The sequence below is a fragment of the Pseudonaja textilis genome, chromosome 4, assembly GCF_049901715.1.
Source record: "Pseudonaja textilis isolate UNSWEBS1 chromosome 4, rPseTex1.2, whole genome shotgun sequence".
In the NCBI taxonomy this organism is placed as follows: domain Eukaryota; kingdom Metazoa; phylum Chordata; class Lepidosauria; order Squamata; family Elapidae; genus Pseudonaja; species Pseudonaja textilis.
Window position 1 is genome coordinate 77,582,093 of NC_141993.1, and position 21,379 is coordinate 77,603,471.

A 21,379-nucleotide genomic window follows, 5' to 3' on the forward strand; every position below is an offset into this window, starting at 1 on the left:
TCATATTTGATGCATGCAGAATCAACTACAAGGGCATCAAACTGGCGGCCCATAGCCCAACTGGGTCACGTGCAGGTCACACCCACCCCAGCTCCACGAATGGAGAAAACATTGTGAAATGGCACGTGACAGCAACATGACATGACGAGTTTGACACCTGTGAACTAAAAGCTTCATGATTGCTTTAGACAAGTGCTTATTTGTTGGGGTTATGGTACAATAGCAAGGTGGGGAAATCATTTGTGGGTCAGAGATTGGACTTGGAATAGGGGTGTCAAACTCGATTTTATGGAGGGCCGCATCAGGTTGTGTTTGACCTCAGGGAGGATGGAGTGGGTGTGGCCAAGGTAGGCATGGCCAGTTCAACATCACTCATGACTTGAATGTTCTGACAGCAAAAACAGAACTCCCAAACTCCATTTGCAGCTGTGATGGCCTCCTGCAACCCTCTGTCAGTGAAAACTGTCAGTGAGTTTGGGAGGGCTGTGTGTGGCCCTCCCAAGCTCCATTTTCACTGGCAGAGGCACTGCGGGCTGGTCCTCGCTGTTTCTAGGGTGACCCTGTGGGCCAGATCTAAGCATCCCATAGACCAAATCAGGCCCCTGGGCCTTGAGTTTGACACCCCTGACTTAGAAGAAGTGATATTAAGAAGAAGCATGCTGCTGGTATCTGGTAATGGCCCAAAGTAGGTACAATTGCCTATGTCTATGGTTAGAGCTAAGATTATTTAGTACTGTCTAAATCTATGGCTAGAACCAAGATATTTTTTTTTTCTGGACAGGGACAGAATTCACTGTTTTAAAAACATATGGCAATCTATTTGTAAATTGTAAATTTTTTCTTTCCAGATGATGGGAAGGACACATGAGGTCAATTTTCTGTAAGCACATTGGTAAAGTTGGTGAATCAGCTAAACAAAGGGGCTTAAGAAACCTCTTGGTTTGCCCACTCTTACACAAACAAGCAAAATTGGGAAGAAAACGACTACAGTCATTAAATGCAACAAAATACACATTTCACTTATGGCTGTTTGGATTTTATGAGCTACAGCAATGACTTCTGCATTTGCTTCAACTATCCAGGAAAGACTGCTTCAGTCTTCCTGTCCTTTGAAGTAGGCCAAGCTGCTTTCTAGAGAAGGATCTTTTCAAAGGTGCTTTTTCAAGAATTAACTAGACTTTCTGTTTTTTCTTTGAAGACATTTCGCTTCTCATCCAAGAAGCTTCTTCAGACTTGCATATTCTCCACCATCTAGTCAGAGTTGAAGAAACTTCTTGGATGAGAAGTGAAACAGCTTCAAAGAAAAACCAGAAAGTCTAGTTGCCTCTTGAAAAAGTATCTTTGGGATTTGAGCAGGATCAGTAAGCTGCAGTGTCCAGATATTATTCTCCATATATGTTTTTCTGGTTAATAACTTTTATAATTTGAAGATGTTTTGACGGAGGTATTTTAAGTGCTGTTGGTGACTAATACAAAGAAAAAAGCTGACATTAACAAATGAATAGGTTCCAGAATCTGAAAACTTCAATTTATATAACTTCAGAAGATGTTAGTTACACAGCATAGAACTTCAATAACATCTTCAAGAAGAGAATTTTTTCTTTTTCTTTCCTTTCTTCCTTTTTTATTTTATTTCTTTTTTATCATGGATATTCCAGTTTTCTAGATTCTAATAATAATAAATGCTATATGTGGCTGGCACCTTTATCTGCAGAATTCTTGCCCACCTTGAAAAAAAGACATGGGAAAAGAAAGGGACCTTTCTGGATAGTTTGAAAAGGCAAAGACAAATCTGATAGTAGTCAGGGATCTTCACTGAGAACTAAAGGAGGTATCTGGGAGAATCCTTACAAATTTGTCTTCAGATAAATGCATGTTTTGTGAACAGATCACAATCCTTCCTGTAGCAGGCATTTTGTCAGTGTGCCCAGGATGATGTGTCAAATTTTCCAGATGAGCTCACTAAATATTCCAAAACACAGCTCTGCTCCTGCTCATTCTATGTTCCTTATCCTAACATTAACCTAATCTAAAATAACCTTGAAACATAACAACCTGCGCATAGTTAAAAAAAGCAGCTAAATTCAAAATTAAAACTAAAAACATACCACCCAGCTTAAAATCTGATATCTGGAAGCAGAGCTTCAATTGTGACATGATCTTTTCCCCTGTGCCACAATAAAATTATTGTTATGCTTGCCAGAAGTGTATCAATGATCTGATCGACATCCCAAGCTGATATTCTAGGATGGGAATCATCCTTGCCACAAAGGAAAAAATTCTTTCTGACCTACAAGAACTCAAAACATACCTTGTCCACATTGGCAAAAGTATTTTAGGAAGACAACAGAAAGCTTCCATTAAAGTAATCAGTCACCTCAAGCTCAATAACAAGGCACATTTTAAGCACTCTCCTAATTAGACCTATATTCTTGGAGAAGATCAATGCCTACCATTAGCAATTTAATGAATATCCATTTTGAATGCAGACAATAGAGTATCACATCACACAGTGAGATCATTTCTCTGGGAAGTCAATTTTATACTGTTTCTGCTCATGCCACTAATGTCCCTTGGAACAGGCCAAAACAGGATGCAGTTAGCATTTAGACCTAAACTCCCTTCAGTTTGCATCGAGAGTTTCTTGAGTGCAGATGCCTTTAAAATGAACATGGGAAAATGCTTGAAAATTGAACAGTATTGCTGGAATCACCTGCAATCAAGGAGAGATCAAGGAGAGGAATTTCCTATCCCTGAAAATATTCAGAGGTGAAGGAAGCAATGAACATGAGATAAGAGATAAGAAGCAAACTCCTCTCTACTTCTGAACACAGTTCAGGAAATGTAATGAAGCTTAAGCAATCATCACTGGGGCTGTAGTTTAAATGCATCTAAAGATAAATGCATTACTTTTGCAGGAGCTTGGCATAGCTCAGGAAGGAAGGAAGGAAGGAGGGGAGGGAGGGAGGGAGAGAGGGAGGAAGGAGAAGGGGAAGAGGAAAGGATTATTATTCAGGAAAATGCTGGGTTCATATAACAAAATGGTTAGTTATGCTTCAATGTGTCATCAAAATCTAAACAACTGAGTTAGATAAATAATGGTTATATTAACCACAGTTTAGGATGAAACACAAAGATAAGCTAAAACATACAATATTCCCCTTTGTGTATACACAGAAAGAGCTAACCCGGAAGGGCTTCGTCAACAGACAGAAATCTGTGATCGTTCATGGTTTCTGTCTGGGCTCGCTGCTGGAGAGCCCTGAGCTGGCTGGTTTCGGGACTAAACCACCCCGCAGAGGTGGTGAAGAGGGGGAAGACCGCCAGCAGGGTTGAGGAGAGCCGTACCTCTCCTCCTCAGCTGGCCATTACTCCCTTTCCTGAAGGCGGTTGCAGCGGTGGTCAGAAATGGCCACCACAAAGAAGAACTCAACCTGAAAAGAATGTGCAGGAGGAAGATAAGAAGTGAAAGTTTTGGCTGACTGGGTTAAATTGTAAAAGCAACAACCAAGGTACCCTGGAATTTAAACTTACAAAAAATAACATCGCTCCCAAAGAAGAGTCGGAAGCAGTGAAGGAAAGTGAAAAGGGAAAGGTTTGGCTTTTTTTTTTTCTTCTCTCTCCTTCCCTATACTGACAACTAAGAGACTTAAATAAGAAATTGGAAAAATCCGCTTTGACATCAATAGGCAATTAAGCTGAAAATAAAACAAAATGCCAAAGGGATAATAAAGATTTCTGGACATTAAAAACTTTCTTTTTCATAAGCAGGAAGGGAGAGAAAAAGAATAAGGGCAGGATCTGGAAGACAGAGGAGACTGCCTGGAATTAAAAAGAATTTAAAGTAAAACTTCAACAAGACTTCTAAAAGATACATTTTAACTGAAACTTTGCAACTAAATAGTAACCCCAGGAAGAGAAAGTGAAAAAAAAGAGCAAAAAAGAAACAGCTTGAGTGTATTTGGATTATTTGGTGATCTTTGGATTTTTGGTTATTATATTTGAATGACTAAAATCAATCAGGTGGTTGTTTAAAAATTTATACAATGGCACCACTTCTGGATGAATTGAAAATGAAACTTAAAAAGTACAAAGAAGATGCACAAGAAGGGAAGGGTTCTTTTGGCTTTGTTTTTCAATTCTTAGAAATGGAGATTTGGAACCATGAGAAACAATAAGAAAAGACTGCAAAACAAGAAGACTGGGACAAAGAAGAAGCCATCTTTAATGAACAAGTAATTCTATGTGGGGAAGAAAAAGGAAAGGGGGAAAAGAGAATGGAGAATTTAAGACTTAAAAAAACAACCAAAGAAAAGAAAAATAATTTGAAAAATAAGTATAATACTGGAAAGCAACAGAAAAGGGGAATACAGAAGAGAGAAATAGAGGTAGAGAGACAAGGGGGTAAAAGGGGGAGAGAGAAGAAGAGAGGGAAGAAGGAAAGGAAAAGAAGTTACAAAGGACCGGAGCAAGATATAGAGAAACAGGACCTATTTAGAGATAATGGGTGAAAATCTAACTGAAAAAGGGATTCTGTAAAGGTACATAAGATTGTATTGTTATATTAGTAATAGAAATAACTTTAGAAAATTGGAAACAACGTATGATTAAAATGAGGGATAAAATAGTGTAATTTAGTGAAAAGTTTGTGAATAAAATAAGTGAAATAAAATAAATGAGAAAATTGAATTAGGAAGGAACAGGAACATTTTAATTAGCTAATGTTTTATAAAATATAAGTGAAGAAGGGGAGGAATTAACTATGGAAAGCTTATAATTGTTCCCATAGAAGTATGATATTTAATTGAAAAGTAATGTTAAAGATGTTAAGACTTTAATGAATATTGATATTAATGATAGAATTGAATTGGAATGGAACATTGTTTAATTATATACATTTATATTTTTTTCTTTTTTTTATGAATACAGTGTGTATTTTAAGAATGTACCAAGCAGAATCCGAATGAAAGTTATGTATTATATTGAATGTTACAACTTTAGGGAAAAGATATAAAGGCGTCATACTCCAATCAGTAACTACAGGAGAAATTTTGTTTAATGAGAAAAGATAATAGATAATTGAAACAGAACAGACAAAAAAATATAAATACAATGATTTGAATTGAGATGAGATAATTAAAATAAAATTTGGAAAATTAAAAGAGGGGAGAAGCTATGCAGAAAATGTAAAATAGTAATAAGATATGGAATAGAATATAAAAACCTGAATTTGTGTCTGTACGAAGAAATGTAACCCGGGATTATGCTGCTTTCAAAAAAGATGTTTTATTTGTATTTTTTTTCTCTTTGTGAAAACTCAAATAAAATTTACAAAAAAAAAAAAAGAAAAGAAAGAGCTAACCCACATTTTCTCCACTAATACAAAAATGCATAAGCAGACAACATATTCCTACGAAAACATGGGCAAAACTTCTATATGGCAGTGTTGGTGAACCTTTTCGGCACCAAGTGCATGTACATGGGAGCACTGGAAACCAGAAGAGTAGCTCCCCGGTGCACATGTGCATGCTGGGAAACTGAGTTTCTGGTTTCTGGCGCACATGCACAAAGACCAGTTGGCTGATGTGTATACACATGCGAGAAACCAGAAGCTCAGCTTCCCAGTGCATGCATGCGCACCGGGAAGCTGCTCTTCTGGTTTCCGGTGCTTGGCTTCCCAGTGCATGCATGCGCATTCCAGAACCCAGAAGAGCAACAGGCAACAGCTGGCATGCCTGGAGAGATGGTTCTGCATGCGTACCATAGGTTCGCCATCACAACTCTGTGGCATCTCATATATCATCTGGATTCTGGCAGAAAAGAACAGAAGGAAACAAATCTGGAATTTACCATGTAAGCCATAATTATTGTAACTGATTACCAGACTGATTCTGGCTTTTCTAACAAGTTTAGCATACTAGTGTGAGTCATCATCCAAACAACCTAGAATACTGCATTAACACTGGCCATAATATTAGTTTACGGTTCAACATGTTGGGCAGCTCAAAAACCAGATTAACCATCATTCAGCTATCCGCAGTACCATTCATCCAAGACACAATATTTGTTTATTGTGCAAAGGCTATCCACCTACATCTTCACTTCACTTAGCTAAGAATGTTGAGCGAACACAGGTAGTCCACTATGAATGCAGCCATACCTTGAGTCCCTGCCTGAAAAATGAGAGATATCTCTATTCTATTATCTTTCGTGGGTTTGTAAGGCTTGAAAAATACTGCACACTTACAGCCTTCCGCCTCAAAATGCAGTCCAATCTCCAGCGATTCCCTTCCACCACAGGCCGCTTCATAAATATTTCAGGGCTCAGCCTGTAAAAAAGGTAGAAAAGCAAGTAAGTTTTCTTGAAAAATACATTAGTGAGCTTTTCTCAGTAGAACTGTTGTCCACTTTCTGAAATGAACATACGCAGATGCCCCAATCCAGGTGGTTAAATGAGAGAGTTCACCAGCAAAGAGGACCTGATTTTTTTCTATTACAATGTAAAACAGCAATGCCTCCTTAAGATGAAAGTCTTTTTCAAGTGATACTGTGCTTCCTAATAGGAAATATAACCATTCTGGGTGGGAAAATCTTTAAGTTGCCTAGTTTTAGAAGCTCTTTGCCTTATATATTTTATTTCTCATTTTAATTTCCCCCCCCAAAAAAATATTTGGAAGGAAAAATACAACAAATTTGGAGATGGAAACTGTTTTATTTTCATTTTTTCTTTTTTTCTCAAAGCCGGGGAGTGGGGAACCATCCTACCTCATGGTGGCCTACAAAGTCACAATATAAGCAGCACATGAAATGGCACTGGGCCTATATGCTGAGGAAAAGTTAAACCGTTTCTCCAGGCGGCTTGGTGTCAGCAAGCTAGGGGAATGACGTATTTCTTAAATGCTAAAAGAGGGTATCTAAGTTTTGTGTAAATGCAATGAGCAGTCACAGTGCATTTTTATTACAATTTTTCAAATTATAATTACAATTAAGAAAATATGAAGGCCCACTCTGCATGGCCACTCTGTAATTGTGATAGTCAACTGATGTGCCACACAGAATCAATCTAACAGGTTGAAGAAAATAAGGGGCACCACTTCCACACTGTAGATAGTTTTCCACAGGTGTCATTACTGTTGGTAGTCTCAAAATATTAAATACATTACATGAATGCATCTTCCACTGGACAAATACATCAAACCAGCACCCAGCCCATGATTTGTGGATTTCTCCTCGACATAAATGCTGTTTTCATTTAAAGGTGGCAAAATAATCTGAGCTATTGGTGTGACGGGATAGCAGAAAAGCTGCCATGGTGCCATTCCTTTATTCAATGCTACTACTATACTACTACTGCTGCTGCTACTACTATTCCTACTACTACTAGTAGTACACTACTACTACTACTACTGATGATGATGATGATGATGATGATGATGAACAATAAGTCTGAATTATCTATAGCTAGGAAAAAAGTACACAGTCGTAGTGGGTAATCTAACTAAAGTCAATTTTTCATGGCAAAAGATCATTGAAAAAGACAATTTTTATGCTAGGCATCATTAGGAAAGGGACCAAAAACAAAACTGTCAACACTGCAATGCCCTTAACATTATAAATCTATGGAATTCTGTACATACTCCCAGATCATCATATTTGAAAAAGTATGGAGAGAAGGCAATCAGAATGATCTGGAGACATCAGTATGTTTCCTATGAGAAAAGATTAGAATATCTGGCCTTGTTAGCTTAAAAAAATAACCAATGGAGGTGATTGAGATGTAAGAATCATACGTGGCATGGAGAAAATGGAAGAGGGGAAGTTTTCTCCTTTTCCAAAAGCCTAGGAATAGAAACCATCCAAAAATGTGATTGATGAAAATTTTAGAATAGGCAAAAACACATTAACGAGTGAATTTCATGACTATGAGGCATGATGCTGACAGGTCTATGACAACTTGCCACGGCCAACTTGCTGTAAGACAGGAGTTTCACTAATATCAAATAAATAATGGAACAGAAGCATTAAAGAAACATTGCCAAAGGAGGGACATGCCATGTGAATGACAAAAATTAAAATTATTTTAAATTGTTTAAATAATTAAACTGAACTGTTGAATTCTTCTGCAGCGAGTTGGCCCATGGCGAGTTAGCCATGGCAAATTGTCCCCCGGTGAATTGGCCATGGCAAGTTGGCTGTGGTGAATTGTCCCTTTCTGGGTGGTGACCATTAATTTGGAAGCTTTGAGCAGGGATTCAGTAACTCCAAGTCAATTATGAAGAATCTATGTTCTATCTAGACTGGAGAAAACAGCTCTAAATACCAGAGTAAGAATGGTGACGAAGACTTATGTTACCATGAAGCATTAACCCCAAAGAATCTGGGCCTCGGCCGAATCCCAATTCTTGCTTTAATCATTCTAAGATCCTTTCTTCCTTTCTAGAGCCAATACCGGGAATGAGATATTAGGGAGGAAAACATCTGAATTACATTATATACATTTTTTGAACTAGTGCCACGAGTTTTCCCCCTTCCCTCTTGTTTCAATGTGTCACAGCTCTGTGGGGGGGGGGGTCATCTTTTTATACTCAACATTTCCCACCTCCCAACAAATAGGCCACAATCTTACTTGATGCTCACAACATTCATACAGATGGGGAAAATAAGCCATCAAAAGTTTTTCAAAGTTATGATTCTATGTTTTAAAATTCACTAATACTTTCCAGTTCTCTTCGGCAAATTTGTTACCTGCCAATACAACAAGAAGTTTTGCTGTTTTCATTTATTCAGTAATATAGTTCAGCTTGTCGTTTCTTTGTCTGAAGGTGGAAGCTGAACAGGGTTAGGTTCTGGGATGGGAAACTACTAAAAAAAATTCCAGGGTTTAAAGACTAAGCTTGAAAGCCACAAATATTTCCCAGAAGATAGCAATGGCCAATCACATCTGTACTGTTGTTGATTGAGACAGATCCATGAAGTCACCAGGAGCTCAGCACAGCATTGCCTTCACTTTTTATTGCAAGATTAGATTGCACATTGTGAAGAAAACCAACAAGTATGACTTTAAAAGTTCATGTTTACATGAGGGTCCAAACAGTCGACTGAGAATCCAGTCTGTAAGCACTGTGGTTGTTTGTTGTTGAACAAGGTAAGGCCAGGCCAGATGTCTCTATTCCCTACTGCTTCACACCTCTTTTCCTAATCCTGTAAAAACAACCGTTTCTTCTCTTCCCTTCTTCCCCTCCAATTTTTGTACCTCAGGTCTCTTAATTTACAGGTAGTCCTTGACTAACAGCCACAACTGAGCCCAACCTTTCTGTTGTTAAGTGAGACATTTATTAAGTACGTTTTGCCCCATTTTATGATCTTTCTTGTCTCAGTTCTTAAGTGAATGACTGCAGTTGATAATTTATTAATCCTGTTGTCAATGGCTTCCCCATTGATTTTGCTTGTAAGAAGGATGCAAAAGGTGATCCCATGACCCTGTGGACACAGCAACAGTCATAAGTATGAACCAGTTGCCTAGCATCTGTTTTTTTTTTAATCACACGATCATGGGGATGTCACAAAGGTTGTAACTGAAAAAATGGTCCTGAGTCACTTTTTTCAATGCTGTTATGACTTTGAATGGTCACTAAATGAACTGTTGTAAGGCGAGGACTACCTGTACATGTTAAATGTTCAAGAAAGGCCGATAAGAGACTTTTTATTTTGATTTTTTCCCCTTGCAAAAGAGACAGGTTAAAAAGGAATCAGTACATTAAAATCTAATTTCTGTTAGATTAGAAGTTTTCGTAGGTTCGTTTTTGTTTCCTTAGCCAAGTGTCCTGAAAAGACCTTTGCAGCAAAGCCTCTCTTATTCTCTGCCTCTTCCTCTAAGTAAGATGTTGCCAAACCATCTGGTCCCGCTGTTAAGTTTCCATGTGAAAGGACCCTAACAGTGCCACATTATAATTAAATATTCTAGAAAATACCTTGAGAGGCTAGAAGGAGGCTGAGCAGGAAGGGTGGAATTTGATCGTGTCAGTTAAATACTAACCACCAATCTGTGATGAAAATCTCTTCCTTGGCAGCTTCCATGGCATTTGCTACATCTTCGAAGTACCCCTTGGCATTGACATACCTAGAAGGAACGACAACATTACACAAATAGGCAAGACTGGAATTCCAGAAGCAAAAGGTAACAATATATGGAGGACTTTTTGTTTTTCTATTTTAATATTGGAAGAAGCACAGAAAAGGAGGAAATGCAAAAAGAAAAAGAAAAGAAAACAAAGAAATGAAAATGATTAGGGGACTAGAACATCTTTCTAATCTGCAAAGATTAAAGCAATAAGTGTAGGACTTTTTGCAAAAAAGATTGTAGCAATAACTTTTTTACCTTACCGCTATAAAGGTGTGTTGAAAAACAAACATAATGGATATATGTGAAACCATGCATGGTGTACAAAATATGGGGGGAAAAATTCCCCCCTCTCTCTCATTTCACTGTCTTTAACCTTGGGTTCAACCACCGAACTAAATCCTAAAGAAATTCAAAGGGAAAGAAAGAAGTGCTTTATCCACAGATAGTAATACCTGGTGGAAATTGCTGTCATTAAACATGACAATGACCAGCAGTTTTGGTGTTTTAAAAAAGGATTTGTACAATTCAGGGGAAATAGGGCTGGGCGGCTACATACGATCACTGAATCTCAGCAGAACACTTAAACAGCAATTGCTGAAGAGCAACAATATAAGAGGGATAAAATTTAAGCATTATTTGCTGGAGACCAACAGTAGAAGAAGGCCAATGACCTTGAACACACTTTTGAGTTTTGTGATTCCCCCTATGCTGTTATGCTAAACAGGAACCAGATGCAGTTATTATATATTTTTTAAAATAAAAAAATTATTTGGGTTTTCACAAAACACAATACAAGTAAAATTTCTTTTTTTGAGAATAGCATGGTCCCGGGTTATCACTTCTCCATACAGACACAAATTCAATTTCATATTCATCTTTGTGTTCTATTCCACATCTTATTACTATTTTAACATTTTCTCAATAATTTTTCCCTTCCCTTAGTTTTCTCAATCTTACTTTTAATTATCTCATTCCTTTCTAAATTCAATTATACGTATATATCTTTTTCTAAGTTTCAATATCTTTCTAGTCATTATATTTATACTTTTGTCTGTCCTGTTTCAATTTCATATTTTCTGTTCTCATTAAATAAAATTCAGTTACTATATTTTTAACAGGGGTTAAAAACAGGGTGTGATAAACAAGCCAATGGTTAATCAAATATCATCATCTCCTTTTAACGACCCCATAATCCCTTGCGGGGTGGAGTCAGGGCAACTGAATGGAGTTGAGTGTTTACTGGCTGGAGGCCCTTCCTGTCACCAATGTGGAGTTTTGTTCAGCCCAGAAAGAAAAATATCTGCCTCTACCTAGGATTGAACTCACAGCCTCCTGATTGTGAGGCAAAAGCTCCACCACTAGGCCACCACTCAGGTTAATGGTTAACCAATGTTCTACTATAAATCAGAACACAATTCTCATAGCTATTTTTTATTTATTTTATTTATTAAATTCAGATTCCATCACTCTTGTTATGTAAGTTGCTCCGGGTGGCTTACAAATGAAAGCTATAAAACCATAAAAAACCAGTTAAAAGCAGGGTCAAAGACAGGCTTAAAAACAAAATTAAGAATGAGTTAAAAACCAAGTTAAACACAGGAGGGAGAAGCCTTTAAGTCACCAGGCTCCCCCATGATTGCATGCTGCTCTTTAATCCTCTGACACCAGTTGGCAGAGACAGGTTTTCAAAGTCTTCAAGAAGGTCAGAGTTCAGGGGTCAACTTCACCTCATGGGGCCAAGAGGTTACATACAGTGGGGTTTGGTTTGAAAAATCCAAAGTACTTTGTAACTCTGACTTTATTATCATATGGAAATTTAAGTCCTTCAGGTATGGTTCATCCACATTCATGAGCTTAAATATGAGTTACTTCTGCCCCTGCTTCTCTCCCTCCCTAAAACCCTGGCAATGTTCCTTGCATTATGGGAAAAATCACCAACATAACCATCTGCATGCATATGTCTGTCTGTCTGTCATCTATCTATCTATCTATCTATCTATCTATCTATCTATCTATCTATCTATCTATCTATTCACCTATCAATATTTATCATCTGCATCCATCCATCCATCCATTATTTATCATCTATATCCATCCATCCATCCATCCATCCATCCACCCACCCACCCATCCATCCATCCATTGTAAAATATGACATGTTGTCATGCCCCTGGTGGAGTCTGACTCTGAGGGAGAGGAGGAACAGCCAACAGAGAGTGGGAGTGTGGCTCCAGAGGTGGTGGAGGAGGCTGGGGAAGGGCAGAGGCCACCTGAGCAGTCAGAGGAGGATCCAGGCTCATCCCCTATCCATCCTAGGCCAGCCATTTGTGGTGGAAACAGATGCTTCCGATGTGGCTGTTGGTGCAGTGCTCCTCCAGGCCTATGCTCCCACAGGCACCTTGTTCCCATGCACTTATTATTCCCGGAAGTTGTCAGCTCCAGAGCAAAACTACACGATTTGGGACAAGGAGCCATTGGCGGTTAAGGTCGCTTTTGAGACATGGCGGCACCACCTGGAGAGGGCTCGTCATCAAATCGAGGTTCGGATGGATCATCGCAATTTGGAATACCTACGTACAGTTCAGACATTGAACAAGTGTCAGGTGAGATGGTCCTTATTCTTTGCTCGATTTGATTTCCGGGTGACCTATGTTTTGAGTGGACAGAATCAATGCGCTGATGCCCTATCTTGGAAGCCCGAGTATACCTGAAGGGAGGATAAAATCTTGCCCCGGATGGTGATTCCATTGGAGCGGTTTGTGGCCACCAAGGAACCTGTGGACCTTCGAGTGAGGATTCAGGAGGCGCAGCAGCAGGACCCGTTTGTGACAGCTCGATGTCGAGAATTGGATGACAATGGGAGACAAGAGACCCCTTGGGCGTATATTGGGGATCTGTTGTGGTTCCATGATTGCATTTATGTGCCTGGAGGTCCTCTTCGTGGCCTTATCCTATGTCAATATCATGACAGTTTGGCAGCAGGACACTTTGGGGTGTTCAAAACGCTGCATCTCATCTCTAGGACATTTTGGTGGCCGAGACTTAAACATGATGTGTCGGGATATGTGGTGTCCTGTGGGATCTGTCACCAAGCCAAGTATGCTCCTGGTGCGCCCCTGGTCTATTGCAGCCCTTGCCCATGCCAGAACGACCGTGTGGGGCAGTTTCATTGGATTTCATCGTTGAGTTACCACCATCGAATGGTGCCACAACTGTTTTGGTGGTGATGGATATGTTGACTAAAATGGCCCACTTTATTCCTTTCATCGGTCAAGATAAGGCTCAATTGTTTATCTCCCATGTTTTCCGGTTGCATGGGTTACCAAACAGCATGGTATCAGATTGGGGGGTACAATTTACAGCACATTTCTGGCTGACCCTACTCGCGAAACTGAAGGTTCAGGCATGTTTGTCTTCTGCTCATCACCCCAAAACTGATGGGGAGAAAGAGAGAGTGAATGCTATTTTGGAGCAGTACCTCCACTGTTTCAGCAATACTCATCAAGGCAATTGGGTGGAGGTGCTGCCAGTGGCGGATTTTGCTTATAACAATGCTTAACATGCATCCACCCATGTGTCCCCTTTCTTTGCTAACTATGGGTTTCATCCACAACTTTTCCCTTTAGCCCTGTCTGATTCCCCAGTTCCAGGAGTGGATATGTTTTAGCAGGAGTTAAAAGCCATGCACCACATGGTCCGCAACCAAGTAGAGAGAGCCAAGGAAGACTATAAACGGTTTGCAGACTGACATCGTCGCAATGTTCCACCTTTAGCGGTCGGCGATCAGGTTTGGCTCTCTACTCAATATTAACCAACGACGCCACCATCGAAAAAGTTCGATCACCATTACTTGGGACCTTTTCTGGTCAAGGCGGTGATCAATCCTGTGGCTTATCATCTCTCCCTGCCACGGACCATGCCTATCCATCTTGTTTTTCATCATTCCCTGTTAGTCCCTGCCTCAACTGACAGTCCGCATAGACCAGCTCCATCACAGCCGGCCCCAGTAACCCCTCTGGAAGAGGAGGAATACAAAGTGGGGAGCATCTGAGATTCACTCCAGTTGTGGGGTTGATTTCAGTATTTGGTGGCATGGAAAAGTTATGGACCAGAGGACTTCACATGGGTCGATGCCACTGATGTTCATGCTCCTCATTTGGTCCAGCACTTTCACGTTCGGTTTCCTCAACGTCCTCGTCCGCCTGGTCCCAGGGGAGGGGACCCTGTGGGGGGCATAATATCATGCCCGTGGTGGAGTCTGACTCTGAGGAAGAGGAGGAACAGCCAACAAGGAGTGGGAGTGTGGCTCCAGAGGTTGTGGAGGAGGCTGGGGAAGGGCAGAGGCCACCTGAGCAGTCAGACGAGGATCCAGGCTCATCCCCTATCCATCCTAGGTCATGCAGGGAGGAGACGATCAGGGAAAAGAAAGGTCTACTCAAGAGGAGATTACCATGATCCTCCTTGTGGCTTGCAGGTGGGAGCTATTTATATAAGTTTGCAACTGTGCAGTTAGAATTGCTGAAGTCAATTAGTGTTCACCTTGAAAGAGGCTTATCTTTGTTGGCGTTCTTCCCATGGACTTTTCTCAGTTATTTTCCTGGAGTTTATAATTAGTTATCTCGGCTTGTTTCAGTACTCTCATCAATGCAGTTTGTTTTGGTTTTCTGTTTATCTCATTATTTACTTTTGTGACTTTAAACTGTGCCTAATAAAATAGTGAAGTTAAGTTGAAGGCTTTACTGGACTTTAATATATGTTTTGGGTTTGGGGTTATTTTGAGAGACTGCGGGTCATCACACATGCACATCGTAACATCCACCTGCAAACAATGTGACTTATGCATTGGGAACAGATACAAATACATAATTGCATCATTAGTGTGATGCCCTACATGACAATTAGCCTTTCTCAACCTTGACAACTTTAACAAGTGTGGATTGCAGCATTCAGAAATTCCCAGACAGAATGCTGACTGGGGGAATTCGGGGAGTTGAATTCCACACCTCTTAACAGTGGCTAAAGTTGAGACACACTGCTACAGATACTTATAGTCAAATGCTATCAGCAGCTATTAAACAATGGAACATCTTCTCTTACCACTTGGCTAGTGTGTTCTCCTGGATGGCTGCGTAGGAACCAAATCTGTGATGCTTGAGGTAGTTCTTGCCATTTTTCTGAATGAATTCTTCTATTCCTTGGCACCACCAGAGAGCATGTCTATAGCTGTTGCACTTCAAAATCAGTGACCTGGACAGGAAACAAACATTCAGCTTCACATTTCTTTCCTTGTACACAATCACCGTGTGTCATAAGCAACCAGCAGAAAACTTGCAATTTGGAACACATTGAATCAGAATGTTCAATATTGCAGAGGGAGATAATCATGTGGTACTATATGAACTTCTTACCGGGAAAGATTATCAATTCGTAACCCATATTTAGTTTCTGTCTCCTTCTTGCCAATCTTTATGCTGAATTCTTTATCAACCAGGAGGACAAAAGAAATGGCTCCACTGTCTGGCTTCATGTACAATAAGAAAGAGTCTTTTACCACTAACCACCTGGGGAAGAAATAAAAGTAGAATAAAACCAGTATTATGTTGATAACTTAATCATGTTAACATTTAAAGCATCTCAACCATGTTTGCTATAATCCCAACTGTAGTTTTCCCCATAGCCTGTTCCTAAAAGCAACACAATTTGCCTGCTGTGTACTTTTTTCTGTATCGTATTTTCTATGAACTGCTTTACTTAACATAATCTATTCTAGACAAGCCTAAGCTTAATTATAGTTATTCCTCTTCTGAAGAGAATGCAGGTAGGCAATTTCCAGACTCAGTTCACTGAGGTGTATCAACAGTGGTAAGTATGGTTAAAACCCTCCCGATTTAGAGTTGTTCAGTAACCAATGAATCATCGAAACAAGCTTTGTCTAACCTGACCCTTAAGACTTGATATATATTTATATACTCGATTCTCACAGAGTTCAACTTACTTTTAGGTTACACCTGATAGACTGATATTTATTTAACAATATATATATATATATATGAACTACATAGTTAAGCTAAGATATTCTTTCCTAGGTTGTATGTCTAGTATAACACTACATTAAGACCCTAACTCCTCAAACTTCTAACTGCCTGGATATACTCTCAAATATATGTTAATTAAATATTTAGAAGATGCATTCATAGAACATACTACTTTTGGTTAGTTGCATTCATATACAAACCAGTAATTTTGGTTCATTTATTTTGATGTTCGATTGGGGCTTAATGTATTATTTAGCTAGTTCTTTAATTTATGGTTCCTTGTATAGTCTCTTTTTTGTTTGTTTGCCTTCAAATTAATTGCAATTCCAAGCAGTTTTCTTGGCAAGATTTTGGAAGTGGTTTGCTGTTGCTTTGTTCCTAAGTCTTGAGAGATCGTGACTGGCCCAAAGTCACCCAGTTGCCTTTGGGTCTAATGTGAGACTAGAACTCACTGTCTCCTAGTTTCTAGTCTGATACCTTAACCATTACACCAAAACTGGCTCTTGTATAGCAGAAGCCCAGAGAATGAGTTAATTCAGCACCAGGGTCTATAGTTCTTCTTTTTGTGTAGGAGTCAGCTTAGTCATCTTGAGCTGGTCATTGCTTCTACGTGCTAATTATCATCTACCAGAAAACCCTTCATTGCACCCCCTGTTACTAACTTTGCTACAAGAACTAGGAGTGTACAAGAAACCATATGGGTCAAACACAAAGAAAACAACTGTCTAGGAATTCTGAAGTTGGATAGTCCCAACTGAGCTGGCAGTATGTTGTGGAAGCTTGACCTGAGATGACATTTTTAGGTATGCATTCTTCAGGATGTGGGTGGGAAATCTTTGTGGGCCACTATGCTAAGAGATAGCAATCTTACAAAAGAGACAACTTAGGAAACGTGATTGCCTTTTGTTACATTTTCTAAAGCAAACCAGAACTGATCTTCCAAATCTGAAAGACCAGCGGTGTCCATCCTTGGCAACTTGTGGACTTGTGGATTTCAACTTCAACATGTTGGCTGGGGAATTATGGGAGTTGAACTCCACAAGTCTTAAAGTTGCCTAGGTAGGACACCCCTGGTTTAGCAGCACCTTCCCCCCCCAAAAAAAACCACAATGTGGCAGTCAGAATGTTCCAACTGAACACTATTCCAGCTGAATACTTCATTGGCCAAGTGTGATTAAAGATACAAGGCATTTCTCTCTGGTACAGAAGCATTCAGTGTACTTGCAAGTTAATGGAGAAAATAATAATAACTCAAAAGGTAGACAAAAATGGCAAATTTAGTCTGACTATGTTACAAACCATCATACGCATCTGCCTATCTCAGATCCTTGGAAAGGACTTGATAAGGTGGACAAAAGTGCTAAATCCAGTCTGAACACTGGCTGACTGTGTGACGAACCATAATACCAATAAAAGGGGGAAGTAAAGAAAGTAATAAAAGGAATGAATAATAATAGTAGCTAGCATTGCCACACTCTATGGGTTGATAGCACACACACACACACACACACACACACACGTATTAGAAAATTAGGTGTTTCCACCATATACTTCTGTGGTGCTATAGACTTTGTTATCATCCCAAATTAATGTGGGTGCTTTTTTTGCCCCCTGGACTTTTTAATTGGACTAAATTAAATGCTTGTTTTACGCTTGTTCATTTCTGCTCCATATTTGTGAGTTTCTTGAAGGAACTATCTATGTCTTTTCTCTATTTTGTAATTCAGAAATGACATTTCCCCCCAGCCAAGTGAAGTGGAATATTCCATTCTGACACTTTTCATATCCATGCAAGCCAGGTTGAAATTTTCCTAGGCAATAATTAGTTGCTAAGCTCTTCTGTGACTCACTGGATCTTCTGAACCTTAATGTTGGAAGTGACTCAGAAAAGACACATTCACCATGGTGCTTTGGTAAAATAAACCACCATTCAGTCTAGGACTTGATTCAACAAAAATAGTATTCGATGTTTGTTTGGCTAGTGATTCTTGGTCTCCAATTTCTGGAGCACGTTGTTTTGAAACGCTTCCGCCCATCATTATAGACTCAACGCTTTAAAACTCAGCTGTTAACTGTAAACATTGTTTATAAAAACACACCAAATTAATTCCATTAAAGTGTATAAAAAAGGAGACTTCAACTTTAGGTTTGAAAAGGTGTATTGCTAAGCAACAGGCTGTGCAGCAGTGAGAGAGATAAAGTGTGCATATGTGCATGTATATGGAGAGAGAGGGGGGGAAAGGAGAGAGAGAGAGAAAGAGAAGGGGGAAGAGAAAGAGGGTGGGGGAAAGAGGAGAGAGGGAAAGAGAGAGAGGGAAAGAGAGAAGGGGGAAAGAGGAGAAAGAGGGAGAGAGGGAGGGAGAAGGAGAGGGAGAGAGAGAGAGAGAGAGAGAGAGAGAGAGAAAGAGATTTTGCTGTGTTCAGTGTAGACTTCCTAAGTGCTGTGGGAGGAATGGGGAGGAAAAAGTCTCCTATTCAAACTATTTTTACCATTAGGGAATGCACGTACATAGCTGGAATACCGAAGTGAATGCTTCACACAAAGCCATTTCTCAAAATGGGTGCATGCTTTCTCCAGGAGGAAAAAACTTGTCACTGATCTCAAATCATGGCTTGGGGTGGCGGGGTTTCTCCAGGCTACTTCCTAAGGACTAGTAACACCTTGTTATTTTTATGCTTTGCCTTTTCCTCTTTGATGGTACACATTGCTTGACAGTTTTGGTTCTTGATACAGGAAATGACACATTAGTGCGGGGGTGGGGGGAAGCATAAGCATACTCTGGCCACATGCTTTCCCTACGTGGAGTTCTTAACTCTTATGAATTCAGAACATGTGTCATGGCAGCATCCAAACTGTTCCTCTTCACACAAGGGATCAGAATTGGTATATTTTCCCACTTGGTTGCTGCAGAGTCATAACTTGTTCCAAATCACCTCGTGTGCCAATTCATCATGCAATTTAGAAGTGCTATATAGCACATTAATAGCAAAGCGTCAAAACTCAGTCTGTTTGCTACTTAGGGAGAAGTATCCATCTGCCAACCGCTAATATTTACTCACTTATTGCTGTGTCCCTCTCTGTCTGCAGAATAGCCTGTTCCAAATGATTTCTGTTTCACAGCCAAGAACATTAGACAACATGTACTTGGGATTGCCCAGAGTTGAGCTCAATGTAATCTAGGTCAGGGGTCTCCAACCTTGGCAACTTTAAGGCCTTGCTGGCTGAGGAACTCTGAGAATTGAAGTCCGCAAGTCTTAAAGTTGCCAAGGTTGGAGGCCCCTGAGCTAGGTGGTACCTGTATACGATTGTGTGAGAATTTGGTATAATTATACAAGGTTTTGCACAGGTCAGCAGGCGACTGCCCTGAAATTCTGGCAAAATTCTTATTTTTGTGAGTAAGAAATTATTTTGGTATAATTTTATTTAAAGGTTTTTTTTAAAAAAAAGAATAAAAACTAATACTAATAAAAGCAAAAAAGAAAGGAAGAAAGAAAACAAGGCGAATGCTAAAAGTATAAGAAAAGTAAAAATAGAAAAGAAAAAGAAGATAGAAAGTGGTTCTTGTCTATGGAGTTTCTCAGTCATTCAGGTCATGGTTGTCCCAACGGTGCTTTTTCAAGACACAACTGGACTTTCTTTGTCAGAACTGAAGAAGCTTCTTGGATGAGAAGTGAAACATCTTCAGGAAACAAAGAAGGGAAAAACAAAGAAAGTCCAGTTGCCTCTTGAAAAAGCATCTTCGGGACAAAGTGGTTTTTTTTTATTCTATGGCTACAACATAACTCTCTTTTTTCTTTAGTCTGTCTAAAACTATAAATCATTAAATTCGTGCTTTTCTGTTTCACCCAAAAAAATTTGTAAGAGTGTTTCCAATCAGCAATAAATGCAACTTTGGGAAGCCTTGAGATAATATTCATTTCATCTTAAAAGTTATTTAATTTTAATGGGGTGGTGCTTGGAAGAATGGGGTGGTGCTTGGACACTTGGACCAAAGGTTAGGCTACACCTGGCTCAAAAACATTAACTATGAGAAGGACCTTGGAGTTCTAGGGGACAATCACTTAAAAATGAGCCAGCAGTGTGCGGAAACAGCCAAAAAGGTCAATACGATCCTTGGTTGTATAAACAGAGGCAGAGAATCGAAATCATGAGTACTGCTTTATAAAGCTTTAGTAAGACTACACCTAGAATACTGCATCCAGTTTTGGTCACATTATAAAAACGGTGTTGAGATTTTGGAAAAAGTACAAAGAACAACAAAGATGATTAAAGGCCTGGAGACTAAAACATATGAAGAACGGTTGCAGGATATGGGTTTGGCTAGTCTAGCGAAAAGAAGGACTAGGGGTGACATGATAGTAGTATTCCAGTATTTGAGAGGTTGCCACAAAGAGGGGGGAGTCAATTTATTTACCAATGCACCTTTAGGCAGGACAAAAAAGAATAGATGTAAACTAAACAAGGAGAGAAGTAACCTAGAACTAAGAATCTTCCTAACAGTGTGAACAATTAACCAGTGGAAGAGCTTGCCTTCAGAAGCTATGGGTATTCCACCACTAGAGGTTTTTAAGAAGACACTGGACAGTCACTTGTTTGAAATGGTATAAGTAGGGGTGGGATTCAACTGGTGTTACTGCCAGTTCGGTGAATACATTTTGCACGCGTGTAAAAAAAAACATCAGCTGTGCCGCCCGGACAGCTGAAAAGTGCTGCACGCAGGTGCGCAGCATTTGAAAAGCCTCTTTTCCCCTGCTTTTTCTACCTCAGCTGTGCTGCACATAGCAGCTGAGGTTGAAAAAGCAGGAAATAAAGGACAGAAAAGAGCCCGGGTGGGTGGGTGGGCCAAACAGCAGCAAACACAGAACCGGTTCAGTGTCTGCTGCTCTTCAGAGCTACCAGTTCTATAGACCCAGGCAGAACCGGCAGGATCCCACCCCTGGGTATAAGGTGCTTGAAGGGGGGTTGGACTAGAAGACCTCCAAGGTCCCTTCCAGCTCTAGTCTCACTGAATGCTGACAGTGCATGCAGCAGATTCTGTCCTGGGAAGTCAGGCTTTTGTCTCTTTGTTTTGGGAGCCTGAGACTTGATGTTCCATAAAATGCAAATGAGCAACTGAGGGCATCCAGCCTGCTTACTGGCGATAGTGATTGGATGGTGCCATGTACTCCAGGACAAAACCTGCATTGTCTCCACGCTGCTAATTGAATTGAGATTTTTGTA

At 39.8% G+C, this 21,379-nt stretch overlaps 1 protein-coding gene across 2 annotated transcripts in view; it reads right to left on the minus strand.

The window, feature by feature from the left end:
- Window positions 1–21,379, minus strand: part of PLD1 (phospholipase D1) — a 126,877-nt gene that overhangs the window by 39,339 nt on the left and 66,159 nt on the right. For both annotated transcript variants that reach the window (XM_087933452.1, XM_026705756.2), the window contains exons 9-12: window positions 15,532–15,684; window positions 15,221–15,370; window positions 10,037–10,120; window positions 6,248–6,329 (exon numbers count right to left, since the gene is read on the minus strand). In XM_087933452.1, coding sequence (XP_087789578.1) covers window positions 6,248–6,329; window positions 10,037–10,120; window positions 15,221–15,370; window positions 15,532–15,684 — 469 coding nt within the window. The remainder of the gene's footprint in view (window positions 1–6,247; window positions 6,330–10,036; window positions 10,121–15,220; window positions 15,371–15,531; window positions 15,685–21,379) is intronic.